The sequence below is a fragment of the Anopheles coluzzii genome, chromosome 2, assembly GCF_943734685.1.
Source record: "Anopheles coluzzii chromosome 2, AcolN3, whole genome shotgun sequence".
Taxonomy (NCBI): Eukaryota; Metazoa; Arthropoda; class Insecta; order Diptera; family Culicidae; genus Anopheles; species Anopheles coluzzii.
Genome location: NC_064670.1, coordinates 76,679,560 through 76,701,076, shown reverse-complemented (window position 1 = coordinate 76,701,076; position 21,517 = coordinate 76,679,560). Strand labels below are relative to the sequence as shown.

At 43.1% G+C, this 21,517-nt stretch overlaps 2 protein-coding genes across 2 annotated transcripts; one reads left to right on the top strand and one right to left on the bottom strand.

Moving 5' to 3' along the window:
* The first annotated feature begins 321 nt into the window (after positions 1 to 321).
* Positions 322 to 5,550, top strand: LOC120956146 (uncharacterized). Its single transcript, XM_049611090.1, has 2 exons — positions 322 to 643; positions 1,904 to 5,550. The coding sequence occupies exons 1-2, from the start codon at positions 322 to 324 to the stop codon at positions 5,548 to 5,550; spliced, it is 3,969 nt and encodes a 1,322-aa protein (XP_049467047.1).
* A 10,776-nt stretch (positions 5,551 to 16,326) lies between these two features.
* Positions 16,327 to 18,626, bottom strand: LOC125908370 (heterogeneous nuclear ribonucleoproteins A2/B1-like). The gene is made up of 4 exons (XM_049611089.1): positions 18,475 to 18,626; positions 17,920 to 18,384; positions 16,814 to 16,941; positions 16,327 to 16,508 (listed from the first exon to the last, which is right to left on the bottom strand). Exons 1-4 carry the CDS (start codon positions 18,624 to 18,626, stop codon positions 16,327 to 16,329), a joined length of 927 nt encoding a protein of 308 aa, XP_049467046.1.
* Between the last annotated feature and the right edge of the window lie 2,891 nt (positions 18,627 to 21,517).

The window sequence follows — 21,517 nt, the reverse complement described above, 5'->3', positions numbered from 1 at the left end:
CCGTGCCCGTTCATGTACACATCTCTATCGATCTTCAATTAATAAATAGAGAGCGAAAAGGCTTTTTCTCTCTCTTCATCACCAGCAATTTCTTACAACGGCTTCGGTAATTATTAGCAGCAAAAACCAAAGAAAGAAAAGGAAACTTTATCCGAAAATTATTCGCGACGAAACAATGGTGCCGTGACCAGGATTGTGCCGATAGCCTGAATATTCGCAATTTTTTCGATAAAGTGCTAAACACCTTTGCCTTTCACTGCCCGACCGTTACACTGCACTTTACACTACACTCGCGTACACGATAATCGCAGTTTTAGTAAGATGCCAGCTCAACCGCTTATTTTGTCGTCGAGACGAACGATTTTAATTGCCATTTTGGCCCGTTACGAAGAGTTTCTTCAAAACTACCAGCCCGATAGGGATTCTATCGAGGTGGAAACTCGTATGGCCAAATTTGACCAAATATGCAAGGATTTGGAGAACCTTCAACAGCAGCTGGAGGACAGTGCAACCACTGCTGAAGAGATGACACATAATGCCGCCCTTAGGGAGGATTTTGAACGGCGCTTGATTCGCGTTCAATCGGCATTGAAAGCGAAATATAGAGAAATTCCGCGCAGCGAAGTGTCGCAGCAAGGAGCCGGTAGGAACCCGCTACAAGGCATAAAACTGCCCACCATCGCTCTGCCGGAGTTTGACGGCGATTATATGCAATGGCTGACCTTTAGGGATACCTTTGAGTGTTTGATTCACGATAATGTTGATTTGCCGCCAATACAAAAATTCCATTATCTACGCGCAGCCCTAAAAGGTGAAGCAGCGCAAGTGATCGAAGCCATTACAATAAGCGCCTCCAGCTATGAATTAGCTTGGAAAACACTCGCTGAGCGATATTCGAATGAATATCTGCTGAAAAAACGCCACTTGCAAGCGATGTTCGGCATCACACCAGCGAAGAGGGAAAGTGCGACAACCCTGCACCAGTTAGTGGACGAGTTCGAGCGTCACAAAAAAACCCTAAATCACTTGGGAGAGAAAACTGACGGCTGGAGCAGCATATTAGAGCATTTACTTTGCACAAAATTGCCCTCTAACACATTGCGCGATTGGGAAGAATTTGCTTCGACCAATGACAATCCGAGCTACGATTCGTTGATTGCCTTTTTACACCGCCGTATGCGCGTACTCGAGACGCTATTAGTAAACAAACCCGAACCATCACCTATAGAAACACCGATACCACCAAGACGCACCATTTTTCCGCGCACTGCTAGTTTTGCTACCACTGACCGCGATGTTAATAAATGCCCGTTGTGCAATATGCCGCACACCATAACAAAATGCCAGCGATTTAATGCCATGAATCCTGCCCAGCGGTACCGTAAGGTACTTGATGCCCGCTTGTGTTTGAATTGTCTGCGAGACAATCACCGTGCCCGCGATTGCTCGTCACAGTACAAGTGTCGTCATTGCAACTTGGCGCATCACACAATGATTCACACTGAAAGCACTCCCAGCACATCTTCCACTACATTTCCAATGCTAGCTGCGCAAGATGAACTTTCACACACAACACACGCCACTGATGATCACACGGCTAGCATACAACGCAGCTACGCAGCTGCAATAAAACAATCACCTTCACAAATATTATTACAAACTGCACTTCTAAATGTAACCGATGCACACGGCATCCTGCATCCTGTGCGTGCACTCTTAGACAGCGCATCACAGCCCAATTTGATGAGCAATCGCCTTGCTCAGAGGTTGGCTTTGAAAGGTAGCACGGTTAACATAACCCTCAAAGGAGCAGGACTATCCACCAGAACGGTGAGGAGGTCGGTTCGAGCTCAAATTGCTTCACGTGTTGAACATTTTGACTTGGATGTCGATTTTCTGGTAGTAGACAGGGTGATCGCTGATCTGCCGGCGCATGATGTTTCCACTCGCGGCTGGAACATTCCTTCGGAATTTGTTTTGGCTGACCCGCAGTTCGATAAATCAGCCCCGATTGATCTCATCCTTGGTGCCCGTCATTACGCTTCCTTCTTTACGAGCGTAAAATCGCACGAGCTTGCTCCGAACCTTCCAACTATGCTGAACAGCGTGTTTGGGTGGGTCATGATTGGTCCCACCTCTCCTCAGAATCCTGCATCTCCGACCGATTGCACCGCCGCGTCCACAATCGTCTGCATGGCATCCCTGGAGGAGTCTCTCGAACGCTTTTGGAAGCTGGAAGAGTTAAGCGTCAATGATTCGTACTCACCTGATGAGCGGCGATGCGAAACATTGTATAAAGAAACCACTCAGCGCGACGAGTCGGGTCGCTATATTGTACGATTGCCCAAACAGACCGACTTCACGGAAAAGCTTGGCCTGTCTAAAACTACCGCTTTGAGACGCTTCGAGCTGCTGGAGAGGAGGCTAGAACGCAACCCACAGCTCAAGGAAGACTATCATGCCTTCATGAAGGAGTATTTGGAGCTGGGGCACATGTCGCTCATGAACAAAGATAGTGGGGATGAACGGGCGTACTACCTACCGCACCATCCCGTATTTAAAGCCTCCAGTACCACCACGAAAGTAAGGGTCGTGTTCGACGGATCTGCAAAAACAAGCACCGGTTATTCCTTGAATGACATTCTATGTGTTGGTCCAATCGTGCAGGACGAGCTGCTTGATATTGTGTTGCGATTCCGCACCTACCAAATAGCACTTGTGGGAGATATAGCTAAAATGTACCGACAAATATTGCTGCATTCTGATGATCGTCGATTGGTGCGCATATTCTTTCGATTTTCGCCGCAAGCTCCGATCCAAGTATATGAGCTCAACACCGTTACATACGGACTAGCACCTTCCTCGTTTCTGGCTACACGCACACTTATCCAACTAGCAGATGATGAAGGGACTGAGTATGCGCTTGCACCTGCAGCCCTGAAACGAAACTTTTACGTGGACGACTTCATTGGTGGTGCCAATAACGTTCGCGAAGCTGTTCAGCTGCGTAAGGAGTTATCAGCGCTACTTGCCAAAGGTGGGTTTGAGTTGCGCAAGTGGTCCTCAAACAATCTGAGCGTACTCTCCGGCTTAAGCACCGAGTATATCGGCACACACTCATCACTGCATTTTATACCCAACGAGACGGTCAAGGCACTCGGCATCTCGTGGAAGCCTGAATCGGATGAGCTGTGTTTTGAATCCAACACTAAGGCTGATGAAGCCACGTCGACCAAGCGATCTATTTTGTCGAGCATTGCCAAAATGTACGATCCGCTCGGATTGATAGCACCGGTGATCGTGCGTGCTAAGATGCTGATGCAGGAGCTATGGCTACTCAAATCCGGCTGGGATGAACCTGTTCCTAATCACATCTGTAAAAAATGGAAGGCGATTCAGAGCGACTGGAAAATGTTATCCGAGTACAGGACTAACCGTTACGCTCTCTTACCAGATGCAACAGTAGAATTCCACACATTTACCGATGCTTCGGAGGCCGCCTACGGAGCATGTGTCTACGCTCGTTGTGAAAACGCGGCGGGAGAAGTCCGCATCAGCCTATTAGCTTCGAAGTCTCGAGTGGCACCACTGAAGCGCGTCACGTTGCCGAGGCTTGAACTAAGCGCAGCTGTCCTGGGCGCCCATCTGCATCATCGCGTCAAGGAGGCAATGCAGATCGTGTGCGCCGAATCGTTTTTCTGGTCCGACTCAACAGTGACGCTAAAATGGATTGCGTCACCTCCCAACTCCTGGAAGACGTTCGTGGCAAATCGAGTAGCTGAGGTGCAACACTACTCTCATCCAAGGCAATGGAGGCACGTTCCTGGCACATCCAATCCTGCTGACTTGGTTTCCCGAGGCATGTCGGCAGCCCACTTCACGCAGAATCAGCTTTGGAATAACGGTCCAGATTGGCTTGTGCAACCTTCGTCCCATTGGCCCAGCTCAGATCCAGAACCAAGCGATGAGGCGGACCTAGAAACACGCCAGGTGAGTGCCGCTTTAGTTTGTACACCAACTCATCCATGGTTTGGCATTTCTTCATCCTTCACCAGAATGGTACGCATCATTGCATACTGCATACGGTTTGTGCGCAACACCAAGCAGAAGGCGCGATCCCAGCGACCGATACCGCACACCAACGCATCCAAGACGATCACGCCCAAGTACGTGGATGCTGCAAAAACTGTGCTTTGCAGACTAGCCCAGCAAGATGCATTTTCCGCGGAAATCAAGCAGCTAAAAAAGGGAGAAGCATTGATGAAACAATCACCTTTACGAAAACTTACCCCATTCCTGGATACAGAAGAAGTAATACGGGTGGGAGGAAGATTGAACTTGTCGCAGCTACCGTATCAGTCCAAGCATCCAGCTGTTCTACCGAAGAACCACAAATTCACTCGTCTACTTGCGGAAGATTATCATGAAGAGATGAAACATGCTAGTGGAAAGCTATTGCTATCCCGCATTAGAGAGCTGTATTGGCCACTGGATGGACGTCGCTTGGTAAAAAGCATTGCAAGGAACTGCTTCCGCTGTGTTCGGCAAGATCCCGCACTCGCACGGCAGCCGGTTGGCCAGCTTCCACCATCCCGCATCACACCGAGCCGACCGTTTTCTGTAACCGGAGTGGACTACGCCGGTCCATTCTATTTGAAGCCAGCGCACCGGAAGGCAGCAGCTACTAAGAGCTATCTGTGCGTTTTCGTGTGTTTCGCTACGAAAGCTGTGCATTTGGAACTCGTAGGAGACCTCACAACGGCGGGATTCTTAGCAGCGCTACGCCGATTCACATCACGACGCGGATTGCCAGCCCACATCCATTCTGATAATGGGAAAAACTTCGAAGGCGCAGAACGTGAACTGAAGGAGCTTTTTGAGCTGTTCAACGACGAACAACACCGCAACACCGTGGCTACCAGATGCGCTGACCGGGGAATCACTTGGCATTTCAACCCACCAAAGGCTCCACACTTCGGCGGATTATGGGAAGCCGCAGTAAAGACAGCGAAGCGACACCTCTATCGTCACCTGGGCAATACTCGGCTGTCGTACGAAGGCTACTGCACTGTGCTCCACCAAATCGAGGCAGCGATGAATTCCCGTCCGCTGTTGCCTTTGTCCGACGATCCCAACGAGCTAGCTGCACTCACACCGGCACACTTCCTTATTGGCACATCGATGTTCGCCGTGCCTGAACCGGACTACACCCAGCTGAAATCCTGCACGCTAGATGATCTTCAGAAGTGGCAGCTTTTAGTTCAGCGTTTTTGGAAGCATTGGGCCTCTGAGTATCTACAAGAAATGCAAAAAAGTTATGCAAGTGGTGGCAGCAACAACAGCAACATACTTCCCGGCAGGTTAGTGATCCTCATGGACGAATCGTTACCCACCACTCGTTGGCCTCTCGCGCGTATCGTTGAAATCCATCCCGGTGAAGACAAGATAGTACGCGTCGTTACGCTCAAGACAGCTAAGGGAATAATTACGCGACCGATCACGAAAATATGCGTTTTACCGCTCAGCACTGATAGCGAAAACCCCGTGTAATGTAGGAAACAACTTTTTGTTGACATTCGTCAAGGTGGGGAGGATGTTCGAGCAGCTGCGCGAATCGTGCAGATTTGAACTGCGGATCGGATCACATCCGTGCCCGTTCATGTACACATCTCTATCGATCTTCAATTAATAAATAGAGAGCGAAAAGGCTTTTTCTCTCTCTTCATCACCAGCAATTTCTTACAACGGCTTCGGTAATTATTAGCAGCAAAAACCAAAGAAAGAAAAGGAAACTTTATCCGAAAACTATTCGCGACGAAACACTTTCTACTATTACTTCTCTGAACCTACCATGTAGATAAAATCTATAAGGGTTTGGTTCTGTATAATTGCGAGGTAACATTTGGTAATCTTCCACATTAAACTTAAGCGAACAAATCACAGTTCGGTTACAAGGTTCCCAATCCGATTCGCGTCCGAAAAACTGTATCCACTTTGTTCTTAAATCTTCACCGGGAGGAAATTTATGAAATTTGATGTTTAACCCAAACTTTTTGGCCTTAGACGAGCCATTATTGCAACAAATCTCTGAACAGCTACAAGGCATGATGAAAACACTTTTAACTTTAATAAGCTTCCTGCGATGAAAACTGGAACAACTGCAAAAACAAATGTTAACAAATCCCAACGTAAACAAACTCAAAATCTGGGGACCTTACGTCAACTCGCAAAACGGCAAAATGCTCCATATTCCACCACCTGATCTTCTTAAATCCACCTTGCCCTCGCCTGAAAATTTCGTTCTCTTTGTCGGTCGGGTAGTAACTGATTCTCCGAATTTTCATGTGACCATTGTCGAAATTCATTGCCTTTTCCGAAAGGAGGTTGAATAAGACGTTATTCTGTTTTGGGATTAAGCCCGCAGATTCTAACTTTTGACACAGAACATCGATTGATCCTGAGTAAAAAACCCCCTTGATGTCAAGAAATATAGATGCCATCATTTATTTACGAGAATGAGCAATCTCGATTCCGGACACTAGCAGCGCCAAGCAATCGTTGGTACCCTTGCCTTTGCGAAAGCCAAATTGGGTGCTTGACATGAAGCCTTTGGATTCAAGCCAATTGTCCAGTCTAAAATAAATCATTTTCTCAAATAATTTTCGCAGACAAGATAACTTTGCTATGGGTCGATATGAGTTGTATTCTGATGCCGGTTTACCAGGTTTCAAAAGGGTGACTACTTTCACTTCTCTCCACTCCAACGGGACGGTGTTAAGCTCCAACATAATGTTGAATAATCATAACAGCCGTTTCCTCGCCAGGACCTGCAGATTAAGGAGCAATTTATTCCTAATCTGATCCAGTCCTTGGGATTTTTTTTTTTGCTGGAATGCAGAGCAAGCGATAGCTCAACCATCGTGAACGGTGGATCCATGGGTGGATCACTCTCATGTGCACACTCCCGCACAACAAAATCGAGCAGTTTTTGAATTCGGCTTCTAGTTCGCTTTTCGCCGAAACCGATCGAAAAAGCGAGCAGAAACGTCCGAAGAACCGATCGAAGCTCTTGATCGATTGAAGCGTTTACGAGCGTTCGAGAGAGCGCCCTGTATGTGTTTATCTCTTTCTGACGAAAAAGCTCCGGTACGCGACTGTGTTGGCGCAAAAAAGATAGTGGCCGAAAAATGGTTCACACCCATGTTCTCTTTCTCCCCTCCTTCCCTCTTCCCCATCCTTTCATCTCGCTTATCATTATTGGTTCTTGCTCTCTAGCTACATTGAGCGAGAGGTTGAAATTTTTTCGATCGCTTTGCGCAGCGGGTTGTTTAAAAGGATGTACTTGAGCGAAATCAGGGCAGACTTTTGTTGCAAATGACTCTAGCCATGCCCCAGAAACCCTTTCACTCTCGTTTGTTGTTTTGCTGTTTCGCCATGCTCTGAAGCTCAGACAGCGAAGTGGAATGCTTGAGTTTTTTCATATACCTCGGCCAGTATGACCTTTTTTTTTTGCTTTAAGCAAGTTTTTACACCTACGTTCCAGGCCTCTATAATGGATGTATAGATCCATGGAACCGGTGTTACTTAACCTGGCAAAAGCCTTCCGCTTCGCTGAGAATGCCGCTTTACAATCCGCGTTCCACCAAGGAGTGGGTGGTCTTTTAAAAATCCTGGTGGACGGCCTCGTTTGGGCACCGAGGGCGCACTCGTTTGTCGCCATAACGAGATTCGCATTTATTTATATATATATATATTTAATCAAAGTTATCGGGCAGTATGCTCAAATAACAAAATGCTTACAGTGTACATGTTTAAAGTATGGCCCTAGAACTAATTTGAATATACAGCTGACTAACGGATTGATTGAAATCTGATGTTTATAATAGGTTAGGGTTATCAGCAATCGGTTCGAGTAGTGGCGCCTAAACCAGTCGATCTAAAAGAGCTTCTTAGTAGCTCTCTACTTCTAAGACCTCTAGAGGGAGTAGAAAAGCAAATAAAATTTAAATTGTCAGGTGCATCAACATTTCCAATTAATAATTTGTGCATAAAAGTTATCTGAGCAGTAGTTTTCCTATGCTGGAAAGTCTCTAAGCCAAATAATAAACAGCGAAAATTAACCGAAGGACGTGGAATTTGAAACATAACAGGGAAGACGATGAAACATAACACGTGTGATTTTTTTCTGAATTTCAATTTTATCTATCTGTAATCTGATGGGTAATATGTAATCGGATGGGGACACCAAACTACACTGGCAAATTCCAGGATGGAACGGACTGAAGAACAGTATAATATTTTTATAATAGGTATATCAATGAAACTTAGTTTCGAAGCTGTTTTTGTGTGAATAGCAAGGATTACTGCCATAATATTGTTTTCTTGCGTAATTTGATCTTAAAAAATGTATAAATTTGATCGATTAAACTATTGACTAAAGTACTGCATCACACCTGTCGTCAACCCACACTCAGAAGAGTGTGCTTAATTTGAAGTAAATTTTTCATTTAGCCAAAAAAGCGAATTTTGGCTTTTTTTTGGTAAATTTTCTACATAAAACTCATTCCTGTAACAAAACAGTACAACATGTCAAAACTATCCTTGAAAGAATCTAAAATGACCTAGTTTTATCGATTTTATTACTATAACCACTATAGGAACATGCCTGTTTTGTGTACCCATAATGGCACTATGGTACAAAGCATTTCAAAATGCATAAAACAAAAGGCAAGTAATTTTAGTACAACAATAACATTTCATAACAGTTATGTTGAAAAACTAGTAATTGCGTGGTTATGTGGTCATTTAGAACGTTAACAGAAAAATGAGTTTCGTTTTCAAATCGTAAGGATTTTGGAAAAATGTTGACACATTTAACAAAATAATGAATTTTTCAGCTAAATATTTTTATGTCTTACTTTACTAATAACAAATCCTTGTATAATTTTGTCCATAACAAGATGGTTCAACAAAACCTGCTCTACATATGAAACTGCAAAAATGTTCAATTTGCCTTCTCCTAATGAGTTTCTCCAATCAGACTTAATTCGGTTCAATGTTGAAAAGGATCTTTCTGCGGAATGCATTAGATATCAAAAAAACCTGGATTAGTCAAGAAAATTTTAAAAAAATACTTAGATATTCGGGAAAGTGCATGACATATTTTTTGTTATTTTATACATTTCTTCTGCTCTGGTCTAATTCATCATCAACTATTTGAACCTAAATATCATCATTATATATATTTTTTAATACTGCTAATGCTTCTGATCTGTTTTAATTGCTCAAACTCCTGTATCATGCATATGTTATAGTCAGTTTACATAACTCTCATTACACTCAAATAACAGAAATTGTCAACACACAACACACAATAACAACCTTCAGTCAGGAAATGTAAATCAGCAGAAAAACTCCTATCCAAAAACACTTAAAAACATGCAAGCCACACACTAACTTTCAAAGTTTAGAAAAACATTACTCAGCACAAAACCCGTTAGAACGCACTTGGAACGTAAAACCATAACATTGCATAATAACAACCATCAAGTCATATATAATGAAATAGGAGATACCGTACCTTCGTGTGTATAAATAGAACCGTTACCCGCAAGCGTAGAAACAAAACACCGCATAAGCACAAAACCCCAGAACTGACCTTACAGAATAAGCGCACTAGACATGGGCAAGAAGAGCGGGAATCATAAGGTTCGCTCGCTCCCATTAGTGAGCGGGCGCTCGCCGCTCTTCATTCCAGAAAAATATGATTCGCCCGCTCGCATATAAAAATATAAAAAAGCTCGTTTGAAACTAGTTGCCCCGAGAAACAAAAAATCTAAATCTATAATACTGTTGGGCTTATACGGAATGTAAATAGCCGCATGTAAAAAACTCAAATATTTTTATTGCGGTTAAAACTAAAACTCAAATTAACGTTTTTATTAAACAAAAAAAAACATCACAAGCTACTGTCGTCGACCCACACTGGCTATTCCAAACACACGTATAAAACATCGTAGAGCGCGAGCGCATCGTATGTGCAAAACACACAGAAAAAAACAGTCTTGCTTGCAAGCGCACTGCTTGTCCAAAATACGTAGCGAGAAGATCAGGGTAGCTCGCGAGCGCACTGCCTATCCAAACTCCATGCAGAAAAAAACAGGGTAGCTCGCGAGCGCACTGCCTATCCAAAATCCGTGCAGAAAAAAACTGCCTAGCTCGTGAGCGCACTGCCTATCCAAAATCCATGCAGAAAAAAACAGGGTAGCTCGCGAGCGCGCTGCCCATCCAAAATACGTAGCGAGAAGAACAGGGTAGCTCGTGAGCGACCGGTTGGCCCAAAATCCATTCATAAAAAAACAGCCCAGCTCGCGAGCGCCAATATGCATAGTGAGAGGATCAAGCTAGCTCGCGAGCGCGCTGCCTGGACAAAATACGTAGTGAGAAGAGAAGGGGCGCTCGCGAGCTACCCTGATCTTCTCGCTACGTATTTTGGATGGGCAGGGCGCTCGCGAGCTACCCTGTTTTTTTTCTGCATGGATTTTGGATAGGCAGTACGCTCGCGAGCTACCCTGTTTTTTTCTGCACGGATTTTGGATAGGCAGTGCGCTCGCGAGCTACCCTGTTTTTTTTCTGCATGGATTTTGGATAGGCAGTGCGCTCGCGAGCTACCCTGTTTTTTTTTTTTGCATGGATTTTGGATAGGCAGTGCGCTCGCGAGCTAGGCAGTTTTTTTCTGCACGGATTTTGGATAGGCAGTGCGCTCGCGAGCTACCCTGTTCTTCTCACTGCGTATTTTTGATAGACAGTGCACTCGCGAGCTAGGTTGTAGAGTCGCTGATAAACAGCTGGTTCTTAAAAAGCAAGGTATATTTCGACATACACAAATCGGATTTATAGTGGTTATAATACATATTACCTAGTTTGAATTTCTTCGTTGTATTCGCTGCACAAAACCAGTGATTACGATAAAGAATATCAATTGTTTTGTAATAGAAAAAAAAGTATTCCAATTGCCGTACGCTATGTTTTTTTTTATACAGGAGGACAGCTTTGCCTTATTGCTTAAAGACTCACTATAATAATGATTTGTGTATCATTCGTTCCCATCGAAGATGTAAAAAATGTGTATTTTTGTGTATTGATTTTTTCTCACCATTAACTGTATACTCTATTATTCGAGAACAAACTGCATTAATTAAGCAATACCTCACGAAAAATATAACCTATATCTCCTGTCCAATTAAAGGTATGGCTAGCGCGAGCGGACAAATCACCACTCGCTCGTGATTCGCAGTAAGCAAAAGAGCCAGCTCGCTCGAATCGTCGCAAAGAATCATTTTGCCCATGTCTAAAGCGCACCCATATGTTAACTCAAAAACTGATCTTCAGCATAATTGACACCAAACAGAAAATGAAAGTAAACCAAATCTAACTATACTCGTAACTCGTATAAATAAAGATGTAAGATAAGACCGAGTACTGCTCAGTTACGCACAGTACGCACAGTGACACGGTTCAGTGGAGCCGTTTAGATCTTATCGTAATTCGCACAAACAACACAAATGTGTTAAATTCATTCATTGTGTCCACTCGTTACCTGGAACGCCGATGGCTCCCAATGATCATCCGAAACTCCGCCTTGTTCTAATTAAATGTACTAGTGAGTGATGTTTATACACATTATGCCGGTCTCGTAGTACAGTCGTCAACTCGTACGACTTAACAACATACCCGTCATGGGTTCAATCCCCAAAAGACCGCGCCGCCATACGTAGGACTGACTATCCTGCTATGGGGGGGAATCAATTAGTCACTGAAAGCCAAAGCCCACAAGTGGGTACAGGCAGGCCTTGACCAACATCGGTTGTTGAGCCAAAGAAGAAGAAGAAGTGAGTGATGTTTAAAACTACAACACTGTTGATCTACCCGTCGCGTAGGAACCGAACATTACACTCCGATCAAATAGTACACCGAAAGGCTCTAACACCGATTCATATTTTTTAGCTCTTATCATTAGGTCTGATTTAACAAATCATGAAGAAAGTATTGATTCTAAATTTATCCTTCAGTGTACGTTCGGTTTCATTTTCACTTGCTAACTGATTTTGTTTCCTCTTTTCATTTAGATGCATCGTTTCAAATGATAAACCACAAAGTTCTGTTGAGTTTTGCACAACTTTTTCGTAATCATGTCTATATTCGTCTATAAATTTTTGATAACGATACCAGCAATTTAGAACCAGTTAAAACTTCACACGTTGGTGATTGTAACGATTTAGCTGTAACATTTATGCGTTGAAGAATTGAATGACATGTTATTGTTAGCAATGCAGTATCATACTTGCACTTTTTGCAACAATGACTTAGCCTCCAATTTCGTTACTTGTTTTTCTGCCTCTTTTATCTTATTATACCCACGATAAAAAGCGTTTATTGCGTCCGCTATAGCCGACCATCTTGTGTCGCAAATGCGTTTTAAATGAATTTGATGGTTTTTGAGAATGTTTAATTTTTCTTGTAAACTCTTCCAACGGTGTGTAGACGAAGAAAATAATGTGTATAAATTTTGAATGAACATAAATTACTTTACTGCTTCAATACAATTCTCTGAGGCTTTGGGATTACGTTTTTTAAGGCGTGTTTGCAGTCCATTATATTTTCCTGCCATGATTGCTGCGTTGTCGAAGGACTGGCCTCGACTAATCCATAGCCTCGACTGGTTTAATCTACTCCAAATTTATCTAAAAACTGTAACACAACTTGTTCTAAATTCACAGCATCATGTTCTTCGATTGGTGTGCGAAAACCTCACGAAAGTTCGTCTACGTTCTACAATTTGTTTTTTCCCGATATTTAGAAAAATTTGTGCCGGTTATGAAAAGAAGTGCGACTCGTTCAAATGTCCGTTTGCTACTGTATATTCAATTGTCATGAGTTCATTACATATTTCATTTGTGAGTTCATTTCGTTATCGTTATTTATGCTTACGAGTTCATTTCCTATCCTATCTCTAATTTAGTTCGAATTCGAACTAATAAATTTCAAATATTCAATCTCCAACAATTGGTATGAATCCAACAAATCGTTCTACTATTTGGCCAGTCGATGATTAATATCTCATGATAAAAGTTAATTGATCGATTTGTGAGATATCTGGAGTTGAATCTTAAATCATGCTGTAATATTGCGCTTCTTTAATTTCTTGATTATTATAGATTTTACTGCCACATCGGCAATAATTCGTATAAATTCATCGCATATGGTATGCGACAAATAACTTGTTTTTCCACTTCCCTGATTTCCATATTTTTTCTGCAACTCATCATACTCGCTCAGGTGTTAAAACTTGTTAAATAATTTCCTTTTCTAACTGAATGAATTCTTACATCAGACCACGAAAATCTATTCCTAAGCGACAAAGAAGTTTTATAGTTGAAAAGATTTTTTTAATAAATTTCTCCAATATCTTTCTTCTGTTTCTTTTTCCGCTAAAAGAAGATTGCCTATTAATTTTTTTTTCGATCTATTAGACAAAGTACACATAGTAGCAATGTGATTTTTAGACATTTCATGTTATCCTAAATGCACTGTTATTGATCGCCAATTCTATAATCCTGTAATACATTTTGTTTTAGATTTAGAAAATAACTTGCAATGATAACAGTAAACGCACTTCGTAGTTTCAGAAAACACCAACCATGTTCATTCCTCTAATAAACCGTTTCCTGTCTAGCTATATCAATGTATTATTATTCTGCGACCAAAAAATAAGGTGACTTTGCATTTTTTCTTTAATGTTTTTTTTTTATTCGGTCAAATATAGGTCATCACCTTTGAAGTAATCCCCTTCCGTTGCAATGCACCTCTTCCACCTCTTCTCCCACTCCTCGAAGCAGGTGGAAAACGATGCAGGAATGCCCTTTAGTTCCGCCGTCGTTGCGGCTTCTATCTCCTCGATAGTATCAAAACGGTGTCCCCGAAGCGGCCGTTTTAACTTGTTGAACAGCCAGAAGTTGGCTGGTACCAAATCTGGTGAATACAGCGGTTGCGGAACAATATGGGTACCAGTTTTTGCGAAAAACTCTCGCAAAATGATGGCCGTATTAGAGGGTGCATTATCGTGGTGCAAAAACCAGCTGCAAAAACCCCAAAACATCTTTCAGGATGGTTTTGACCGAGCCTTTTGAAATCCCAACACTTTCCGATAGGTCTCGTATCGTCAACCGACGATTGTTGACCACCAAATCCTTGATTTGGACGACGTGGGCGTCGTTGGTCGAGGTGGAAGGTCTCCCCGGACGGTCCTCTTCTTCGACCTTCTCACGGCCATTCTTGTATTCACTGTACCATTTGCACACAATTTTCTTCGACAAAGATTCTTCTCTGAAGGCTTTTTGTAACATCCGGAATGTTTTCGCAGCGTTTATTTCATTGCGCAAACAAAATTTGACGCATGCGCGCTGCTCCACAAACTTGGACATGATCAATAACGACAAAAACATTTGCCGCAGATCGAAAACAAATTGTCACTCCTAGCCGGGATGATGTAGTGACTTGAAACTTGGCAGATCTGTCAAACACATACATATTGACAAACAAAAAATAAAAACATGGGGCTACTTTTGGCGCACGAAATTTTATATCCAATGTCACCTTACTTTTTGGACACAGTATTATTGTACATATAAATCTAGTATTATATTATACATATAAATCTCGTGTCACGGTGTTTGTTGCGAGCAACCTCCGAAACAGCTGGATAATTTTCAACGAAACTTTACACACACCTTATGGTGGTATGAGAATAGTTTTTAAGACTTACTACATGTTCAGATATTACACTAAACATAATTTAATTGCAATTTTCGAACTCCCATACAACCCGTCAAACATTGTGAGGGTTGCGAATGGTATCATCTGCTCGAAATCTTAGGGTATTATAAATAATATTTGTTTCTTATTCATTAATTATTTTTGTTGCGGTGTTATTTGTCGAAAAGATCACTTTTTCAATGTTTGTGGATTTTTTCAAAATATAACCCGCCATGCAATTGACAGCGATTTGCGAGGGCGCGCGAGGGCTCGCACGCCATACAAGTTCACCGCCCCAGAGCCCTCGCATTAAAAAGCTTGCGAGCCTTGGTAGTTTTTTCACTCCTAGTTTTAGCAGTTATAATTATAGCACCCCAAGTGCAGGTATAACAGTGCAAATTGTAGCATACTAAACACCTGAATTTTGTCATTTTATTTTAAAAATTTTAAATAGTGATCTTTTCGAAAAATACTACTGCAAAAAAATAATCCATGAATAAAAATCAAAGATTATTTAAAACACCATAAGATTTTGAGCAGATGATATCATTCACAACCCTCGCAATGTTTGACGTTTAGTATCGACAATTTGCACTGTTATAGCTGATCTCGGGTTGCTTTAATTATAACTGCTAAAACTACGGGCGAAAAAACCATCTAGGCTCGCAAGCTCTTTAATGCGAGGGCTCTGGGGCTGTGAACTTGTATGGCGTGCGAGCCCTCGCGCGCCCTCGCAAATCGCAGCCAATTGCATGGCGGGAATGTTTGACGGGCTGGGTTTAGCAATTATAATTATAGCACCCCGAAAGCACCCGCTGTGCAAATTCGAGCAGTTTTCTGCGTAGTTCTGTGCGTCGTTTTTGCGTCTAAACCGAAGCAAAAAACAGCGCTAGACGTCAGCCAAAACTACGCTGGCCAGCGTATTTATTGCAGTTTTGAAGGCGCGGCGAGCGAGAGAGCAATTACGAACAAACGAATGGCTATCTCTTTCTTCTTATTCAAATTTGGCGCAATATAATTGTGTTAGTGGATAACGATGATAATAAAGTTACACACTACAGCGCGCTGTATATATCCATGTATTTAAAAGGCGCAAAACAGGTATTGTGAATGATAATGGGAAGGAGGAGGATTTTCTGTATTGCACACATGTAATGGTGCTGCTACTCGTCTCGCTTCATTTCGTTCGTTCCACACACTACTCCTGGTATTGGTATTGTCGCTGTATTGCTGTTGCCGTCTCATATCCGTTCGAGACTAGCGCGTGTGCAGTGGCTAGTTTGCGTGCTATTTTTTCAAGGGAGTTTTTGCAGATTAATCAGCGCATACATATATATACATTGGTAAGTGTTTATTTATTTATTATTCGAATTCTTACGTGCCGTGGTTGACTCGATCGCTGGATTGACCTGGCCTCGATCAATTTGTTCCATGCCTGTTCCGAGTTGACCGGTTGACCGCGATGGACACGGATGTGTATGATTCTAATTTAAAATTTACTCTTTCGTCTAGCTAATTCAGAACCCGGAAGGGCGCCCTAATGGAACCGTTCATCAGTACAGTAAGGCTTATTGGTTGTCGCAGGGATGTACCAGCGCCACCGTCACAGCCACCTCCACAACCACCTGCACAGCAACCACCACCCGCACCACCACCAGCACCACCACCAGCACCACCACCACCTCTTCTACCACCTGAACAACCGGCACCACGAGCACCATACAAATAATCAAGAACACCGTTATCCGTTCGGGAACAACCGATGCCATAGGGAAGGAGTAAAAAGCGGTTATTCTTACTCCGGTACAGTTTAGATCGATGCAGAAGCGATCGATGACTGTGGAGGAAATGGGTCGGGCAGATGGCAAGCAGGCTAAGTATTCAAAACGATAAGAACAACGGCCTTCTGCTCCGATTGGCCAGGACTCCAGTTCCCCCGCCATTCCATCAATTTCTCAATTTCTATGCGGAAGGTTTTGGGTAAGCGCCCGGCCATCACCATCGCCAACACCACCGTCCGTACCACCACCAACACCACCGCCAACACCGCCGTCCGTACCACCGCCAACACCACCGTCCGTATCACCGCCAACACCACCATTCGATCCTCGCTCCCCGAGACCATCGCTACTGTCGAAAACAAAATTCCGCGCAGCCCTATCGTCGTCCCTGCCAAAGCCGGAGTTCCTGCAACAGTTCCTGCTGTCGTTGCAACGGATGCTCCTGCCGTTGCTCCTCCTTTGACCGATGTGCTGCAGGTGATAACCGAGCTGTCAGCCAGTATGAACCCCCGCTTCGACGAACTCGCTGCGGAAATTGTAACCATGAAAAAGGAAGTGACGGTCACCCGGAACACCGCCATGGCTACCGAAGTAACCTTAAATAAATTGCAGAAGATTGGATGTGCCGATCCAAATGGTTAGGCGCTTCCGGCAATGGACGGTTTCACGCTGCAGCCCATACGGTCAGAGGAGGAGCTGAAAAGCATGGAGCATAAGATGAGCGACAACCAATATGCAAAGAACTGCCTGGCATGGTTGCAGAACGAGGTGATGGCAACGGATCCCACCAAACGGTTGAGGGAGTTGCGGGATATTGTTTTCGACGGTCGTTTTATTTCGCGTTGCCGGTGGTCTCGGCGAAACGGAAAGGTAGCGATGACACACTATCCAAATGTTTGCGAGCTATTCCGCAAAGTCTCAGCAACTTGGAAGGCACCCATCTCCACATCCAATGTTGCGGACTTCTTTAAACGCGTGTTGCGTTATCCTACAAAACCGAATTCTGTAAATACTACACTTAATGTAAATCTAAGTTAGTTTAGTGTAGGTTTTCATAGCACAGGTAGTTCAAGTAACATGTTAAGTTTCTTTTACTAATTTTTGACTTTTACTAGTTTTTTTTTTTGAATAATTATTATATTTATGAATTTATGAAATTATAAATTTATGAATATAACAAATGCATTCTGCCACACACCTAACATAATTTCTCATTATTTACCTTCCTGATCCGAAACACTTAACCAGGGTTTTGGGAAGGGGCATATTTTTTACATTTATTTCTTAGCAAATGTAAGTGTTTGTCAACGGCACAAACACTAACACCCCTTCCTGTCCTGTCTCCACTGCAGCTACCTTGCACATCAGGCTACTGCTGGCGTAGTGTTGCAGTTTATTCAAATCTACCATGTTGACAGAGTAAATATTCGCCTCCGTTGAAAGGCAAGGTTCCGTGAAGGCAAGCACCTGTTTGAAAAACACGTACCCCTGTACCGTTTTTGTGGTCGTTTCGTAACGGACCACCTCGCCCGAGTTGGTCATAAACCATTGATCGCGAAAGTTTTTTCGCATCTGCCGCACGGTCGTTATGGTGTCGACACCAACCGTGCGAACCAATGGTTCGCCCACCGGTTTGTTTTGCTGACGCTTGGCAACAATGACATGTTGCAGTTCCAGCAAACGATGGACCGCTTGTACCAGACTGTGCCTCCCAGAATGCACCAACTTTTTGAGGTCATGCAAAAATGCCTCAAAAATGAAGGCTGATATGTTTTTTAGTCCATCGAACCTGCAAACGTCATTGTAAACGTGCAGCAAGTTATGCACGTTGCTATTCATGAGAACTGGGCTGTACAGATCGCCATAGGCTGCCACAAACCTATGCAAATATGAGTCAGCCAGTTCCCATTTAGTGCGATGGTATGTGGTGGACATAAACGTCACAGCCATCATCAACAACATGAAGTGTTGGTACGCTTCATCGTAAAGCTTATCCTTCAGAACAACGAAACCGGCAACCAGCAGAAACATCCTATACTCGGAAGCTTTCCAGAGATGGATGTATCGCAGGTCGCGCAGTTTAACAGACGCCGTTGGTAATCTGAGGGCAGCCTTAACAGACGCCGACACTTCACGTTACTGGCGACATGGCAAATAACAAGGTACGCCAGGAAAGCCATTTATCCACAAATGTAGCAACTTTGCCTCTACGCCCTTGTATATTAGGTGCATGTCTTCGGCTGACACAACATCGTCAACGAAATCGCAATCTAACAGACTGGTAAAGGGCGTAGGGTTGTTGACATGTGTTGGATTTTTGTCGTCACAAAAATCCTTGTGGTTCCGAGGCGGGCATTGTTCACCATACCGGAAGTACATCCGGTGTCCTTCCAATTCGCCTACGATTGTGCACTTCATACAGGCGCTGGACGCATTATGCAGTTTAACACCTGAAAAAAAAAAAATATTAAGAAAAAAAATAGAAATAACTCGTTTCACCGCATGACGTATTTTAGCCGCTCCAGTCGCTAACCCGTTGCAAGAGATTTCTTGTTACAACGGTTTAGTCGTAATAAAAGCTTTCACTGTATATAGTGCACTTTATCAACATACCCTTATTAAATGCACGTGTCGGATCTGCAATTGTTGAACGCGCTTCCACCTAGTAAATGCGGGATTTAATTTTCAGACCTGTCACATACAGTCTGTTGATTTCGTCCATAAACGGCTGCAAAAACTCCTTGGCGAATAACGGTTTTGATTCGCCACAAAATATTGCAACCGTCATTACAGGAGTATTTGGCACGTTATGAACCTGCATGAGAATCGGAAAAATTGTGTCCGACTGCTCTTGTACAGAGGTAGGCCAACTCAAGCTCCACTATGTTCAACTCAAGCTCCTCCTAGGTTGGCTGACAATCGCTGGAATAGAAAAAAAAGATGAGTACATGACCAGGAGCACTGTGAGTTTAATGGGATTTTAAACATTCTTACCGGAAATATGATAGCAGGTATTTTTCCACACCCTTGTACCACAACTGAGCCGGTCTCATGGTACAGTCGTCAACTCGTACGACTTAACAACATTCCCGTCATGGGTTCAAGCCCCAAATAGACCGTGCTACCATACGTAGGATTGACTGTCCCCTACAAACAAAGAGCGGGATATTTTATCATGGTGTGTGTAAAAACCTAGAGTTAAGCGAAGAAACGGTGTGAAATACAAGGATGCGAGAACGCGTTTTGGTTTCTATACAGTTTTGACACTAACAAGTTACAAATGTGTAAATGTGTGCGTTTACATTCCGCCAGCGCGCTCAGTTTGATCTGCTCGCAGCGCTGTGCTTATATCGGTGTCTCGCTCGCACTGCTGAACCGAAAGTTCCTCTGTGTGCTCTTCTTCTTGCTACCACACGAAATCGTCAGTACAGCTCAAGAATCCGCAGCGAGCAGCCGCACGTGTGTCAGCCTCCTGGACGCTTTGTGTTATAATTTTGTGAAGTGTTCAAGTCTTGTGCGCAGTGAAATGAAGCTGCGCGAATGATTCGTAATGCATATTACATCGTGCAGCTTCATTTCGTACCTTTTATACAGTAATCAACGTGTTCAACAGGATCTACGCAAATATTTGGCCACTTCAACTTTTGCATCGATGGAGCGATCGATTTTATTTTTGTTAAATATTGTGTATAAAGTTATGTAAATGTGTGAAATCGTGTAAAGTTATGTAAATGTTTCAATAAAGTGATGAAAAAAAGATCTACGCGTGTTGTTTAGCTTTAGATAACAAAAAATACGCAGCAAGTGTGAGCGATCGCTGAACGAAAGAAACGCACACAGTGCAACACGAAAGAAACTAACACAAGCACACGAAAGGATGCTCGCGCATGGGTGCGAATATGAATTATGAATACGAATATGCGCGATGCCATCACCACTCAAGAAATATTGCTAATATTGCTTCACTATATAGCTACAGGGCATACCTTCAGTAGCTTGCAATTTTTATTTCGGGTTGGTATGATTAGCGCGGCGTAAAAACGGAAAATAATACATTTTTTTAATTTTATTTCAGGTGTCTCGTCCTTCGATTAGCAGAATTGTGAAAGAGACGAGTCTTTGCCTAAATAAAGTGTTACGTACCTATTGCGTACCATGCGTTTGAATAGTGTTTGATGTATTAAAAAGTTCATGTTTTATTATATTGTGATTCATGAGTGATTCATGTCATCATACAACTCAAATTAAACTGATTATTCAATTATGTTTTAAATTATTTTTTAAAATTTTAATTCAGTTCAAAACATAAACACTACCTTAAGGCTACAATAAAAATTCAAAGTCTGAACTAAAACAAAATTGTATATAAACCCTATCCTATCCAAATGCTATTCTATATGCTAACTATTTACAAGACTATCTACTATCTAACTAACTATTAACTAACTATATACAACTATTTACATAATACTCAGGGCGGATCCCCATCGCGACGGTTGGCCTGATTAGCCAACACAAACTCCTCGGCATCTAGCATGGTTCGCTGAATCTTTGAGGTCACAACACGCTGTTCCTCTGGCGTGAACCTCGTCAGGAATTCAGCGACCCAGCGGCCAAATACATTCTCCGAGAAGTTTGCATTGGCCATCGTGGCCTCCGCCACGCGTGTGAGGGCCTCGCTCATACGAAGCCCCTCGTCGCTAGGGGTTCGTCGACGACGCCGTCCTTGCCGAGGATGGGATAGGTTTTGTATGGGAGAGGCTTGGGAAGGACGGGAGACTTGATGAGGAAAGGATACCTGAGAAGGGGAGGGAAGGGGAGAATTTCGGGAGGGTGTAGGATGACGGATTGGTTGATGGAGGTTATTATTAGTATTATTTATTTAATCTTCAACGGGTCGTATGCCCTAATAAAGATGTAAC

What these genes read in the sequence shown, in the direction of transcription:
- LOC125908370 (XM_049611089.1), bottom strand. Translation starts at nt 18,626, where the DNA reads ATGTTTCTGCTGGTTGCCGGTTTCGTTGTTCTGAAGGATAAGCTTTAC. An exon ending in GCTGACTCATATTTGCATAG is followed by an intron (nt 18,385 to 18,474) that starts GTTTGTGGCAGC and finishes TGACGTTTGCAG; the next exon opens with GTTCGATGGACTAAAAAACA. An exon ending in GAGACAGGACAGGAAGGGGT is followed by an intron (nt 16,942 to 17,919) that starts GTTAGTGTTTGT and finishes TTTCGACAGTAG; the next exon opens with CGATGGTCTCGGGGAGCGAG.
- LOC120956146 (XM_049611090.1), top strand. Translation starts at nt 322, where the DNA reads ATGCCAGCTCAACCGCTTATTTTGTCGTCGAGACGAACGATTTTAATT. An exon ending in AGTGTCGCAGCAAGGAGCCG is followed by an intron (nt 644 to 1,903) that starts GTAGGAACCCGC and finishes ATTTTCTGGTAG; the next exon opens with TAGACAGGGTGATCGCTGAT.